The following is a 13,259-nucleotide window of genomic DNA, read 5'->3' as shown; positions in this document are numbered from 1 at the left end:
TCTCTCTCTCTCTCTCTCTCTCTCTCTCTCTCTCCCCGCTTTTCTTCTTTCTCCTCCGTCTCCTCTCTTTTCGTTCTCTCTCCTCTCTTTTCCTTTTTTTCTTATTCTCTCCTTAATTTTTTTCTTTTCTCTTTCTTTTGAATTTTCTTTCCTCTCTCTTTATAATTCTCTGTGTGTGTTCAAATTTTCTCTCTTCTTTTACTTTTCTCTCTCATTTTCTTCCCTCTGTCTCTCTCCCCTCTTTTCTTCTCCCCCTCTCTCCTCTCTTTTCCTCTCTCTATCTCTCTTAAATTTTATATTTTCTCTCTCTATAATTCTGTTTCTCTTCGTTTCCCCTCTCTCTCTCTCTCCCTCCCCCTCCTCTTCTTTCTTTTTTGCTCTTTATATATTTCTCTCTCTCTCTCTCTCCTTATTTTTCTTTTCCTCTCTCTTTCTCTATCAAGTTTTTTCTCTCGCTCTCTTTTCTCTCTATATATTTTTTCTTCTCTCTATTTTTCTCTTTTCTCTCTTTCCCTTTCTCTCTCCTATTTTCTTTCTCTTTCAAATTATATATTTCATCTCTATCTCTCTCTCTAAGTCAAAAATATATAAAAAAATATTTAATTAAATAAAGACTATTCTCTTTTCTCTTTTCCCCCTCTCTCTATCTTTTTATTTTTATTTTTCTTTTTTAAAATCCTTCTCCTTCTTCTTCCTCTTCTATCTCCCTCTCAAAGTGTGCGAAAAACTATGTCCAAAAAACTTTAAATTAAAAAAACTTGTAAAAATATTTAATAAAACAATTTAAATTAAGGAGCTTAATCTAAGAGAGAGAGAGGGAGAGAGAGAGAGAGAAAACCTAGGCCCTACACATGAGAGAAGAGGGGAAGGGGGAGAAGAAAAAATTTTAATTTAAAAAAGACTATTCTCTTTCCTCTTTCCCCTCCTCCTCTCTCTGTCTTCTTCTTTTTATCTTTCTTCTTCCTCTCTCTCTCTCTTTTCTTCTATCTCCCTCTCAAAGTGTGTGAAAAACTATGTTTGAAAAATTTTAAATAAGAAAAACTTTAAAAAATATTTAATTATAAAGTTTAATCACAGAGAGAGAGAGAGAGAGAGTTTAGGCCTTACACATGAGAGAGATGGGGGGAGGGGGGAGGAATTTAATCAGAAAAGGGAGGGGGAAAAGAAAGAGAAAGATTATAAGTGAGAGAGAGGGGAGGGGGTTTTAATTAAAAAAAGGGAGGTTTGGGGGGGGGGGGGGGGAGACTTTTAATGAAAGAAAGAAGGGGGAAGAGAAAATGAGAGATTACACATGAGAAAGAGGGGAGGGAAGGGGGTTTTGATTGAAAAAGGGGGAAGGGGAGGGAAGCCCTATGGAGGTTAGTGACTTTCCGAATTTATAACGAAAATAATGTAGCAGTAAGTTTGACACTTCTTACTTGTAAGGTACGCTACCTTTGACAAATATGAATTTTAGGTACAGAGGTGGACATTCTCTTTCAAACACAAAACATGAACTATAGGTGGTATTCTCATGTGAAACATGTTTTTTGGAGTGGTTTTTAGTCTCTAGGAAACCTCTTTTGTTCACATGAGAGTAGCTTGAAAGACCCATATCTTACAATATACCAAAAAGGTTGGGACCTTAATCCAAAAAAAGAATGAGGTTTAATGTAAAATGAATTGCAAAATATTTAAAACAACCTTCTATACTTAAAATAAAAGGTAAAACATTTTAACTTGGGAAAATATTTAATTAAAAAAATAGCAAATATACATGTAATTTGACTAGGAAATTACTCCAAAATTTCGTGTTTAAGGTATTTGTATCTGTTACACCGAAAAAGTTTTTCACGAACACCGATGGTATGTGAGCAATGGACGAGTTTGTGAAAAGCTTGGAATATGCTACCAATATGCTTAGTCGTTGCTTCTTTTGTTCACAGATGATAGTAGCAGAGTCGTGTAGACAAACGGTCTGGTGCCATTCAAATTTTAGGTTCCGAGTCCTTTGAAGTCTGTTTTAACGTGAGGATGACGACCCTGTTATATCGGCCGTCAGGATAAGCGGCAAACTTGACGTCTGTCTCGGCGGCTGCTGTCCGGTGGTCACATGGCACACATTCATACAATATCCCTAGTCCAAGAAAGGAAACCGCGTCCATGTCTCTAATCCCACGGCCATCGCCAGCCCCTCAGGTTCCCTGCCTCGTCCCTCTGGTGAAGGTCTGCCGTCCCCCTGAAGGTCTGCCACAGCCAAACGGACGAGTCTCCTCGAGCTTCAGCGTTTGCCGACATAGCCAAAACAGGTCGCTACCGTAACCGCATCTTTTGCCGCCATAGCCAACACAGGTTACTGCAGAAACAACAGGCCTTTTTCTTTTACACCACTGCGTCTGCCGTCCAGTTATCGCGGCATATCCAGAGTGGATCGCTGTGCCTCCTTTGATCTCTTGCCAAGTGTAACGTTGTGGCGTGGGGGCCTCGGTTGAAGATAAGCCACCAGAGGAGTGAGGATTAGGGTTTTGCAGGCTGAGGCAGAGAGTAGAGAAGCATCTGACGCTTCTCTACTGAAGGGACAGGTAACAAACTGAGGCCTTCCCAGGAAGTCTGTTTCAAAAAATTAACATCTATTAGGTGCATGAAAGAACTTTGAGGCCGCCTTCAACGCAGTTCCACGCGCCATTGATATCAGTCGCACGCGCGAGTGTATTGGTAGAGTGTAAGGCCGAGGTAGCAGGGACGACTCAGACAGGTACAGCTAGAGGCGCAGAGAGAGAGAGAGAGAGAGAGAGAGAGAGAGAGAGAGAGAGAGAGAGAGAGAGAGAGAGAGATGGGGGCAACAACATCTAAGCAGTCTCTTAAGGAGGATGGCACAAATGGACTCCTTTCACGTAGTCTTTCTTCTCCAGCTAAAGCTAACAGGGTCGCTGGAGAGAGTCTAAATAAAAGTGGATGGAAATCCAGATTGTTGAGCATGCCCTTGTCAAGAGATGGAGGAAACGATGCCAGTACCATACTTCGGATGTCATCAAAGCTCAAGCCAGTGCAGGAGGAAGAAATTGATGAAGATCAACTTGACGAAGGGCAACTTGATATGCATCATTTGTCGGAGAGCCTTGAGAACAGGTTGGATTCAAAGACAAAGCCTAGAGAGACACTGATTGAGAGAAGAGCCCACAGGCAGCTGAACCGATCGGTCTCTTTCCAGCCTTTGCATGAGGTGGTAGATATTGGATGCTGGTCACCTGTGTCACAGAAAAGCCGCCATGAAGATGTTTATACTGCAGAAATGCCAGGCCAGGGGTGCACACCCACAGGTAGGCGATTGCTATCCAGGTCTGTCTCTCAGGTTCAGAGCCCCTCTCCCTCGTCTAAGGATTTGGATAGAAGTTCCGGGTTAAGTTTGCTCCTGGGCCCAGCCCTTACTCCCTCCCAAAGCATTGCATCTCCTGCCAGGGGCACAAACTTCAGGTCACTGTCTTCTCAGGGAAGTTTGAGCTTCAAATTCAAGGAGGATTCAGATCCTGGCTTTCCAGTAGAGCTGCGTACTGGGGGGAGTCCATTGGTTAGTAACAAGAACTCAGAACTAGATTGGTCAAGCATAAGCACATTTACCCGAGCTGAAAGTTGTCTTTTTGACCCTGTCATTTTGGCTTCTATCGAAAAAGCTGTTGAGGTTTCTTGTGATAGTTGGCAGAGTTCTGAATTGGGCTCCTCAGGGAATGTGTCAACATGCTCTGAAACAAGTTCTGATGCTGATAGTTCTAAGGAACCTAACGAGGATATCAGTAGTGTGGAAGGTTTTAAGATTGTAAAAGCTCTACCCAATAGAGAAGGAAACCTGGCAGGGCCAAACAGTTGCTACCGAAAGAGCTTCTCCTTTACCAGGTTTTATTCTGGTCATGGTGTGAAGGATTGGAGCAGGCAGGACTACCTTGAACAATTTGAAAAGAGATGCCCACCTGGCTGTGAAGACAAGATAGTTATTTACTTTACAAGCTTGCGAGGAATCAGAAAAACGTTTGAAGATTGCTGCACTCTAAGATTGATTTTGAAAGGTTTTAGAGTGCATGTTGATGAGAGAGATGTCTGGATGCACTTGAAGTTCAGGCAGGAGCTGAGTGATATATTTGGTATGCCATTGTCTGTTCCAAGACTGTTTGTTCTTGGTAGATACATTGGTGGAGCTGAAGAAGTGAAACAGCTCCACGAGGAGGGTATACTTGGGAGACTAGTTGATGGACTGCCTACAGAGTGGAGACAGGTCTGCGAGCTTTGTGGAGATATGCGATTTATACCTTGCACTAGATGCAGTGGGAGCCGCAAAACATTTAATCAGGATGATACATTGAACTGCTGTCCAGAGTGCAATGAGAATGGCCTTATTATGTGCACTTCATGCTACTCTTAAACACATCCAGTACACTCTTTAAGTATGTTCTAAACTGCTGGTGCTGCTGTGATTGCTTTACTGATGTGCAGATAAGAAGGGGGGAGAGTTTTCCTCTATTGTACTTTGCATTGTTGTCGCTGCAGCTTTAATTCAATATGAAAAGGGGTAGCTACCAATTTAGCTCAATACTAGAAGACCTGTACAGCAAGTGCAACTTATTACCTACTCTGTACCAGAGCACGAAATGTATACAGTCTCAAGCAGATTGACCTGTTTGAATCAGGGTTCACAAGAAAGCTCTGGGAACTGACAAAAATCTTTCAACCTTGATAATGTGCAAGTTTTTCCTAGAATAAGCTGACCCTAAATGTTTGATCAACCAATCCCAGTTGTTTCCTTGAATTCAGCAATTTCGCCGTCAATGAGCCGCAGTCTTTTGTGAACTCTCTTTCATGAGATGGCCCTTCTACAGTGATTCCAATCTAATGCCTTGTGATGCAGTATTATCGCTGCAACCGCCTGCCATTGTACTTTTGCACACATCTGCTTCCTAGCAATTTAAGAGCAAGCACTGTAATGCTTTTAATGAAGAGGCTGAAAAATTATGTCAGCTTGTAAATATGTTTGGTGGCTGATTCTGAACTCCGAAAAGGGGCTGGTCTTGGTGGTACTCGTGGAGGAGACATGAAAATATTTTCTTTTCCTAGGGCCTGGCATGGCAAGTGTTGCAGCATGGAATTATCATGTCAATATGATAAAAGAGAGAAAACACTTAGCTTCATGATAGGTACAACTACTTTTGGTATGTAACACTTAACATGCCCATGCGATGAAAAAAAGAACACTTTTGCTTAATGATTGGCCATAGCTACGTCTTAAACTTCATGCCACCGTATAAATAACACACACGAGCCTAGTAACAACAATAAATCTGTCTTTTGTCTTTTTGTTCTTTGGCTTTGCATTTTAGTTTGCTTGTGTCGAATTTTAATTTGCTGCTTAGGGTAAAGGGCCAATTAAGTGAGGCCCTTGAAACGGAAGATGTATCTCGTTCCAAATTAATGACAATTGTGCAAAAATGATGAAGCTCTCAGTCAATTGAAAGTTGCAAATATTATTGGCACTTATCAAGCGCATTGCAATTTGTCTTACTACTGTTTTGTCAATGAGGGATTCTATGTAGTGGTTGGCTCTCAAGCTGAGAGAAATTGGATCCTATCATGTTCAGGTGGATTTAGATGCTATTTGGTTTGCAGCCTTTCTTGGATGGCTATGTCCTCTCTAGAGGATATGCTTCTATCAGAGTGCTTTGAGCCATTGCATCAATAGTGGGCAAAGCTCTTTGTGTTTCCCTTGCCCTTGAATGTCAAGGGTGAGAGGAGGGCATGCATTCTATGGGACAGAAGGGAGCCCTTGGAATTAATGGAGATACAAGATGAATATGGTTTGACCCTCTTTTGCGACGTTAAGTTTTCCAATGTCCTTGGTGTTTACTATTTGTGCAAACAATTAGTCCAGTTTGTGCATGGCATGGTCACAAAAGCAAATGATTGATAGAGTCTTTTCCCATTGAGAGCATCCTTGCTATGGACATGGTACAACAAGAAGAGAGGGGCCTCATAGAAAAGCAAGTAGTAGAGAAATCCATTGAGCTCAATGTGGTCTCTATTTCGAAGAACAATGTAGGTGTTTCTAGCAAGCAAGAAAGATTTGAAAAGGCATCTGGCAATGATAATAGACTCTATTAGCAATTAATAGACAAAAGGAGATAATAAAAGCACTGGGAAGGAGAACCTTTAGCTTGAATTTGAGTTGATCAAAGTGGAGAAAACTAAGCTTGGCACGATCTCAATCAAGAAATTGCCCCTTTGGATGGTTTTGTTGCAACTTGATTTCTCATATTTCATGGATAAAACCTCAAGGAAAGTTTCTATACTTAATGTGGAATACGAGAGAGATGTGTTCCAAAGAAAATAGCTATAGGCGGCCTTGTTGATTAGGAGATGCAAGGCAGATGTTGTTGGTCTCTAAGAAATCAAACTAGTGGTTGATGCGTTGTTAGGAAACTTTGTGGTAGGCTTGCTTTTTTAGAAATGCTATATTAAGTGAAAGTGAGTGTTTTGCTAGTAGTCAAAGAGGGGCTAAGTCCTTCATTGGTATCTAAAGATGAAGAAGGTATCATAATTAATGCAAGTGGTGAGCTATTAGACTGTGTAACAATTCATGTATTAGGCATTAGTATTAATGCAAGTGGTGAGCTATTGGACTGTGTTATACAATTCATGCTAACTCCAATTTTGTTTGTGTTGAGCTTGAGTATATTAGAAGTTTGTTGCATGTCTATGATGAGTTTGTAGCTTTATCAAGTTCTAAGATAAGCAAGGCTAAAATTGAACTCTTGCCTTGATTGGGTTAGTACATTTGTTTTCAATGAGGTTGGCAAAGGGAAGGTGATAAGGTACCTAGGATTACCAACATGTGTTGGAGTCACCATGAAGCAATGCTTTGATTGGTTCAATCTCATCCACTTGAAATCAAGAAAAGGATCACATTATCTCTTGGTTTAGTTGGTTGATTAGTGCTTCTCAAGGGCATTCTATTGTCTATTGTCATATTGTTGCAATTTTATTCTCATTAAGCATACACCATTGGAGTAAGATGGAAATGGTATTCAGGAGGTGTCTATGGAGCTTTGGGTAGTCCAACTCATGGTGGCTATTGCATTAGAACAAGTTACCTCTCCCATAAGCGAAGGGAGCTTGGGACTTGAACCATTACATGAGAAAGCAACCATACTTCAACCTTTCCTTGTCTTAAGAGGATGAGGGCCATCCCTTATTAAAGAGTTACAAGTTGCTCAGTAAGTTGATCAAAACATGGAAGGATGTGACTATCAAGCAGAAATGGGCAGTTGCCCAAAGAGGTAGAACCCCTCTTTCTATTGCAGTACATGGTTTAATGGTGATGCGTACCAAAGGAAATTTACCTTGGTGGATGAAAATGTAATCCTTTCTCATAGCCTATTCTCCAAAGGTCTAAGGTATTGGATAGACATATGGGATTTCATTGGAGGGAAAATTTGGTATGTTGATTGAATCATTAATTGCCTTGGGCTAATGAATGAGGAACATGATTGGTTACAATTGGTCCTCTCAAGGATGAAGGATGAATAGCCTACTTCCAAAACCCTCGAATTCATGAATTCAGTGAAGTATTGGATGAACACCATAGGGAAACCAGCCAATGCCATGAAAAGGAGGAATGATTTTACGGAACCTAATGCTTGATGGTACCTTGCTGCTAGAGAAGCTGGAAGAAAGAGGATCCGATGCTCACATGAAAAAAAAGGCTCAAGAAGGCTTTGTATGCCACCTTATCTTATAGGTAGAATGTCGTATTACGAAGGGTGGTTGCCTAGAAATTGGCCACAAAAGATCTCATTTGTAAATTTAGGAATGTGTCCCCCCTTTGCCCCGTATGTGGGATGGAGGAGGAGGATGTGAAGCACCTATTTTGGAACTGCATAATAGAAGCATGGGCTTTGTGGAATAAAATCAAGAGTAACCTTCATAGTGATGTTTATTGGAAATAGATGTTGCTAGGTGATAGAGGCAATATGATCGAGGTCTCATAGAGAGTTTAGTCTATTTTGAGAGCCCTTACAGTGTAGATGATATGGAAGTTTAGAAATGAAGTTGTCCATGGGAGAGTTGAGTTTGCCAAGGGAGTTTTATCATCTTGCAGTAGGGAGGTCTTTGAGATGGTCAAGGTGTTGAATGGCTGTAAAAAATGAGGTTGTTAAGCTAGTATGTATGATTATGAGAAAGCTAGTGTAATATTGTCTCATTGCCCACTTTCAATAGATGTTGATATTATCCACAATATTAATTTTTGCATTGCAAAAAATATCAAAATAATGCCTCCATGAGTGTCACTCTATTGGCCTCTCATTCTCACTCTTTTGAGAACCTTTCACTTATAGTGAGATTTACTTGATAAAAATATCAAATTGTCCCAAAGTTCTTTTTTTTGGAGCTCCATATGATATATGTAGTTTGACTATTCAAAACACACTCGAGAAAAAGCATTATAATGGATTGTTAGATGACACTTTAGTGGCCCCTTTACCCTAGATAAATGAAATGAACACATTATGCAATGCTTGGGTATGCATTATTGTGCACTTTATAATGCGTTATTGTGCATTTTATAATGTTAAGATTAAAAAAATATATAAATGTATAGTACCAATCGGCGGGCATACCAAGGGAAAAGCTACAAAATACAAGACATTTAGTATTTTCCATTCTATTTTTATGCTATGCCATTTGTAGTGAGCTCCCAAAAAGAGCTAAAGCTTGCTTCTTAATAGCTTTGAATTCTTATACTAAAGTCTTATTTAAGTCTTTCTCTCCTAGGGACGACTTTGTTTCAAGATTGCCAAATTGCATTGAGAATTATCACTCTCAAAATTTGCTAGAATATCCACAATTCGTCATCTAATTTAGCTTGATATCCTAAAATGTATTGTCTAAAATTGACTTTGCAGTTCAAACAGGCTACTCCAACTTAGTGACAAGCTTTTTTCTAGAGGGCACTAGACTCTCTACAAATCCCAAAAGAGATGAGGAACCTCTTACTTAGCGTTACCACAAAGGGGTAAAGTATTGTAAATTTTGTCAAGTGACTTGAGTAGGGACTTTACAAACAACTATGCTCCAAGCCAACAAATTCAATCTAGTTGAGGGTGTTGCCTTATGTTCTTCCCTTAGGGAGTTCACTTTATGTAAAGTACATGGCCTTTATCAAAAGTCTTTCTATTGCTAGATTTTCGACATGTAATATGGGCCCTCTGACCTCTATTCAGGGCTTTCCCCTTATTATCACATCCTTGATCCAAAACCACTTATTTGTAATGTTAGCACAAATAAAACACATATTTTTGTTATTTAAAGTGTGAACATCCCCATAAAATGATAATCTTTTGTATGTAAAAAAAGGGTATCATTTTTTTTCAAACCATGCGTTAGGTGTATATATTTATGGGTGACACTACCCCGTCCCCCTAGTTCTTCCACAACTTCGAATTATCATGAAGATACATTTGTTTTCCATTTTCTTTGACCTTTAAAAATATACACACTCTTTCATAGTCAAATCCTTTTGATGTTTGTATAGTGGATGATAGAATTCAAAGGACCAACTAGATATTTATAATTTCTCACAGAGAGGAGTTGGCACTGATGCTTTCTTTTTATCCATCAAAGGACTTCATTAGTCAACCTCCCTTCGGTTCAAATTAAATGTTAAAAGGATCTAGTCCAAATGCCTAAATTGAAGAGTGCTCCCATCCTTCTGATCAATCCATCTCTTGATCCCTTTGTGATAGAGGGCTTTGGCTAGACAAGGTTGAGACTATTGGCTAGGATTCAGTGCCCTCATATGCTTTAGTAGTGGTCCACATTGACATGATCAAGGAGGGATCTCCTCTCCTATCTTGCACATCACTCCACTTCTAGTTATGAAGTAAATCTTTCCATGCTTGTTGATTTGCATTGGTTGCCTCAATACTAGAAATCCTCACTTTAAGACCTCAAGAAAAAATATCCTCCTAAGGCATATATTGCCATGACATTCTAGGTAACATTGTAGTCTTGATGAAGTGTTTAAGAAGGATTAGATTAGATTAAGGTTTAGAATAATCTATTCTTTTGAGCCAAGATTGATTAAGTCTACAAGCTTTGTCTCTAAGAGCCTCCAAACCCAAGCCACTATCTATCTTCCATGTACTCACCAATTGCCAAGAAATAGAATGATAGATTCGCAGACCCCCAAAATTCCATAGAGGCTCTACACTCCATGTTTGTTCTACCCCATATGCTATTGGAGAAGGGAGTGGCATCTATTACAAAATGAATGTATGTAAAGAGATGGAATTCTAGACAACAATTTTGCTTGCTAGGGTGTAGAGCACATTTATCCATCTTTGAATCTTGCTTGCACTTTTGCATTAAGCCATTAAAATATTTGCTTTAGGGCTATGCTAATACCAAGCAAGTAGCTTATGTATTTGGGCATGACACGGGCCCTATTAATTTGCAATCACACTACATGAGCCAATCAATAGCTTTGTCCCATGATTAGCAAAATTTTAATTATTTAAAAGCAAACTATGAAACTAGATGGAGAGGCAAAATAATCATAGGCTTCCATAAAAGTGCTCAAGGACCCCTTGTAACCTTTGAGAGAATTACATTATCGTCAACAAATAATTCCCCAAAGAAAACCTTTCCATTTGGAAGGGGGACCCCTCTTAGAGACCTATCTAACACTCTTCTCTAACATTAGGAGAAATATGGATTATCTTTTTTGCCCCTTAAGGAGTAAATAAACAAAAATAGGCCTAACCAATGAGAGAGCTGAGATTTGAGATTCATGTAACATGAATCTTTTAGCCATATCTTTGCTCAAATCTTCCCTCAACAATAAAATAAGGGGAAATGTGGGGAATACAAGACTATCACTTCCTGAAAGTTTGTGACTCAAAATTTCATTTTCTTATTTTTTAATGTTTGACTTTTCATACCTCCCCTTTTTAGTTTTCCCCTCTTTCTTAGGTGGAACTCAAATTTATAATTTCTCTTTCCCTGCTTCTTCTTTCTTGACGAAATTTTATAGCCTCATTGTTGCTTGCCATATTTATAACCTTGTGAAATTTCATTGCCTGTACACAAACATAGAGTGAGTTTCGCATGTTTAATGAGAGCAAAGCTTATTCTACAAAAGCCATGAGAATTTTTTAACAAAAATTTATAGGTATATTGTTCTCTTCCATGGATATTCTATGGTAAAGTTTTATCTTGTTTGGAAAAAACCCATGTAAGTTATGTGCACGCTCTGACATGAACTTTCTTTTGTTTTGATACTCTAGGAGTCTCTTACAGTCAAGAACAGTGATCTTTTCAACACTCAACTTCTTCTTCAACATCTTTGGGTTTCTCTGTAAACAAAGTTACAGGTATGTTGTCTTGTTTTTTTGTTGCTCTATCATTAATTTTTATCCCTTTTGAACAAAATCTATGCAAGTTATATGCATACTGAGCTTTCCTTTTTTTTTTTGTACTCCAAGAATCTCCCACAGTGAATAACAATGATTTTCTAAAAGCTCAACTTCTTTAACATCTTTGGGCTTCTCTGCAAAGAGAGCCACAAGTATATTGTCATTCTTTCTATTGCTCCATGGTTAAATTTCAACTCATTTGGATAAAGCCTATATAAGTTATATGCATGCTTTGACTTGAGATTTCTTTTTTATACTCCATGAATCTCATAATGAAAAAATAATAATCTTGTAATAACTCGGCTTCTTATTCAATATCTTTGGGCTTCTTTGTGAAAAGAATTACAGGTATAATATCCTTGTTAAAAAACTGATCCATGGTTTAATTTCAATTCATTTGGAGAAAAAATTTACAAATTATGCATAATTTGAGTTAAAATACCTTTTGCTATTGTATCCTAGGCCTCTATCTCAACGAGATACACCTATTGTCTAGAAATTGACTTCTTTTCTAATAGCCTTAGGGTTGAGGGCTATAAAGTTTCTTAAGTATGTTGCTCTCTACAATGATTAAATGTAAAATTTTGTTTCAATTGTAAGTATTTTTTATGAATTATTATTGTTAACATAGCTAGGATCAATGGAAAGAAAGATCTAGTATAGATTAAGTTTGCAACGTTAATACATTCTTGTATTTAGAAATCCACAATTAAAATGCTATGAATAAGAAAATAATTTATTAGTTTTTGATCTTATTAAGATAATTTTATTTAGATTTTAAAACCATGGAATATCATGAGATAACATCAATGCTGCAGTCTCATAGCATTGCATAATATTAGAATTGTAGATGTGAAATGACAAAGGGATGCTTGTGCATGAAAATATTGTTATACTAATGATTCTATATATGGACAAATTCACTTACATGTAATAATAAAAGCACATAAAAGCTTGTTGATAGGTAACTTTTGTATTTGGTTAATATAAATGTCTTTAGGAGAAAAACATCAATAACATACTTATAATGGAGGTCTTTAATAGGAAAGATAGTAGTGGTAATTAGGTTTGTGATAAATACTATAAGTTGGATTGGATTTTGATGCATCCAAGTGCTCGAGGAGATTCAAGGTCGCATAAGAATGTTGCAGACCCTAGAAAACATTGAAAATGTAGAATTTTAGAGTTCAGAAATATGTTTAATGGGACAGGTATAGTAACAAAAGTGTTGATCCTACATGTTTATATGCACAAACAAATTTGTGTACATGACGATAACTACATTGCAAAATATAAACAAAACAATAAGTTTCTAAATTGTATCATTGTTTGTTCTTTTGCATTAGAGTTAATTTTTATAATCTTTGTAGTGTTCTAATTCAAGTTTGTTTTATTATGATGGCTCCTATCCATTGACTTTGCACGAACACAGAATGTGGAATGTTTGAACAACAAGATGCATGTTTGGCATGAAGACATATGTTCTTTGATCTATGATAATAACTTTGCAAGTCAACTTGCAACTCAAAATATATATTTTTATAATTCATTGTATGTAATAGAAAGTTAGATATTACAACATGTTCCATTTTGCTCCCATTATCTAGTTGTGAATGGTTGATTGATAGCTTGGAGTTGTTAGGAGCATGTAAGTCCAATATAAAATTCGATATCAATAGTGCTATGAAACCTACCACAAGCTCCAAAGATGTGCATCTTAGTTGGTTTATTCCATTTTCATTGTTTGCACATTTGTTTGGTTCATGTGAGGTTTTGAAGGAAACAAAGATTACTAATCAATGTAAGTGTCCATCTGAGGAATGG

At 37.9% G+C, this 13,259-nt stretch overlaps 1 protein-coding gene across 1 annotated transcript; it reads left to right on the top strand.

The window, feature by feature from the left end:
* Positions 1-2,040: 2,040 nt before the first annotated feature.
* LOC148041715 (uncharacterized) lies at positions 2,041-5,269 on the top strand. Its single transcript, XM_087681656.1, has one exon. It carries the CDS (start codon positions 2,813-2,815, stop codon positions 4,391-4,393), a length of 1,581 nt encoding a protein of 526 aa, XP_087537782.1. The 5' UTR covers positions 2,041-2,812; the 3' UTR covers positions 4,394-5,269.
* Positions 5,270-13,259: the final 7,990 nt, after the last annotated feature.

The sequence above is a fragment of the Lygodium microphyllum genome, chromosome 1 (genome assembly GCF_053477565.2).
Source record: "Lygodium microphyllum isolate KBCC chromosome 1, Lygodium_microphyllum_v1.1.10, whole genome shotgun sequence".
Classification (NCBI taxonomy): Eukaryota; Viridiplantae; Streptophyta; class Polypodiopsida; order Schizaeales; family Lygodiaceae; genus Lygodium; species Lygodium microphyllum.
The sequence above is the reverse complement of the archived record's forward strand: the minus strand, read 5'-3'. Positions and strand labels throughout refer to the sequence as shown.

Excerpts from the sequence above, each read along its gene's own strand:
- LOC148041715 (XM_087681656.1), top strand. The coding sequence starts at position 2,813 with ATGGGGGCAACAACATCTAAGCAGTCTCTTAAGGAGGATGGCACAAAT.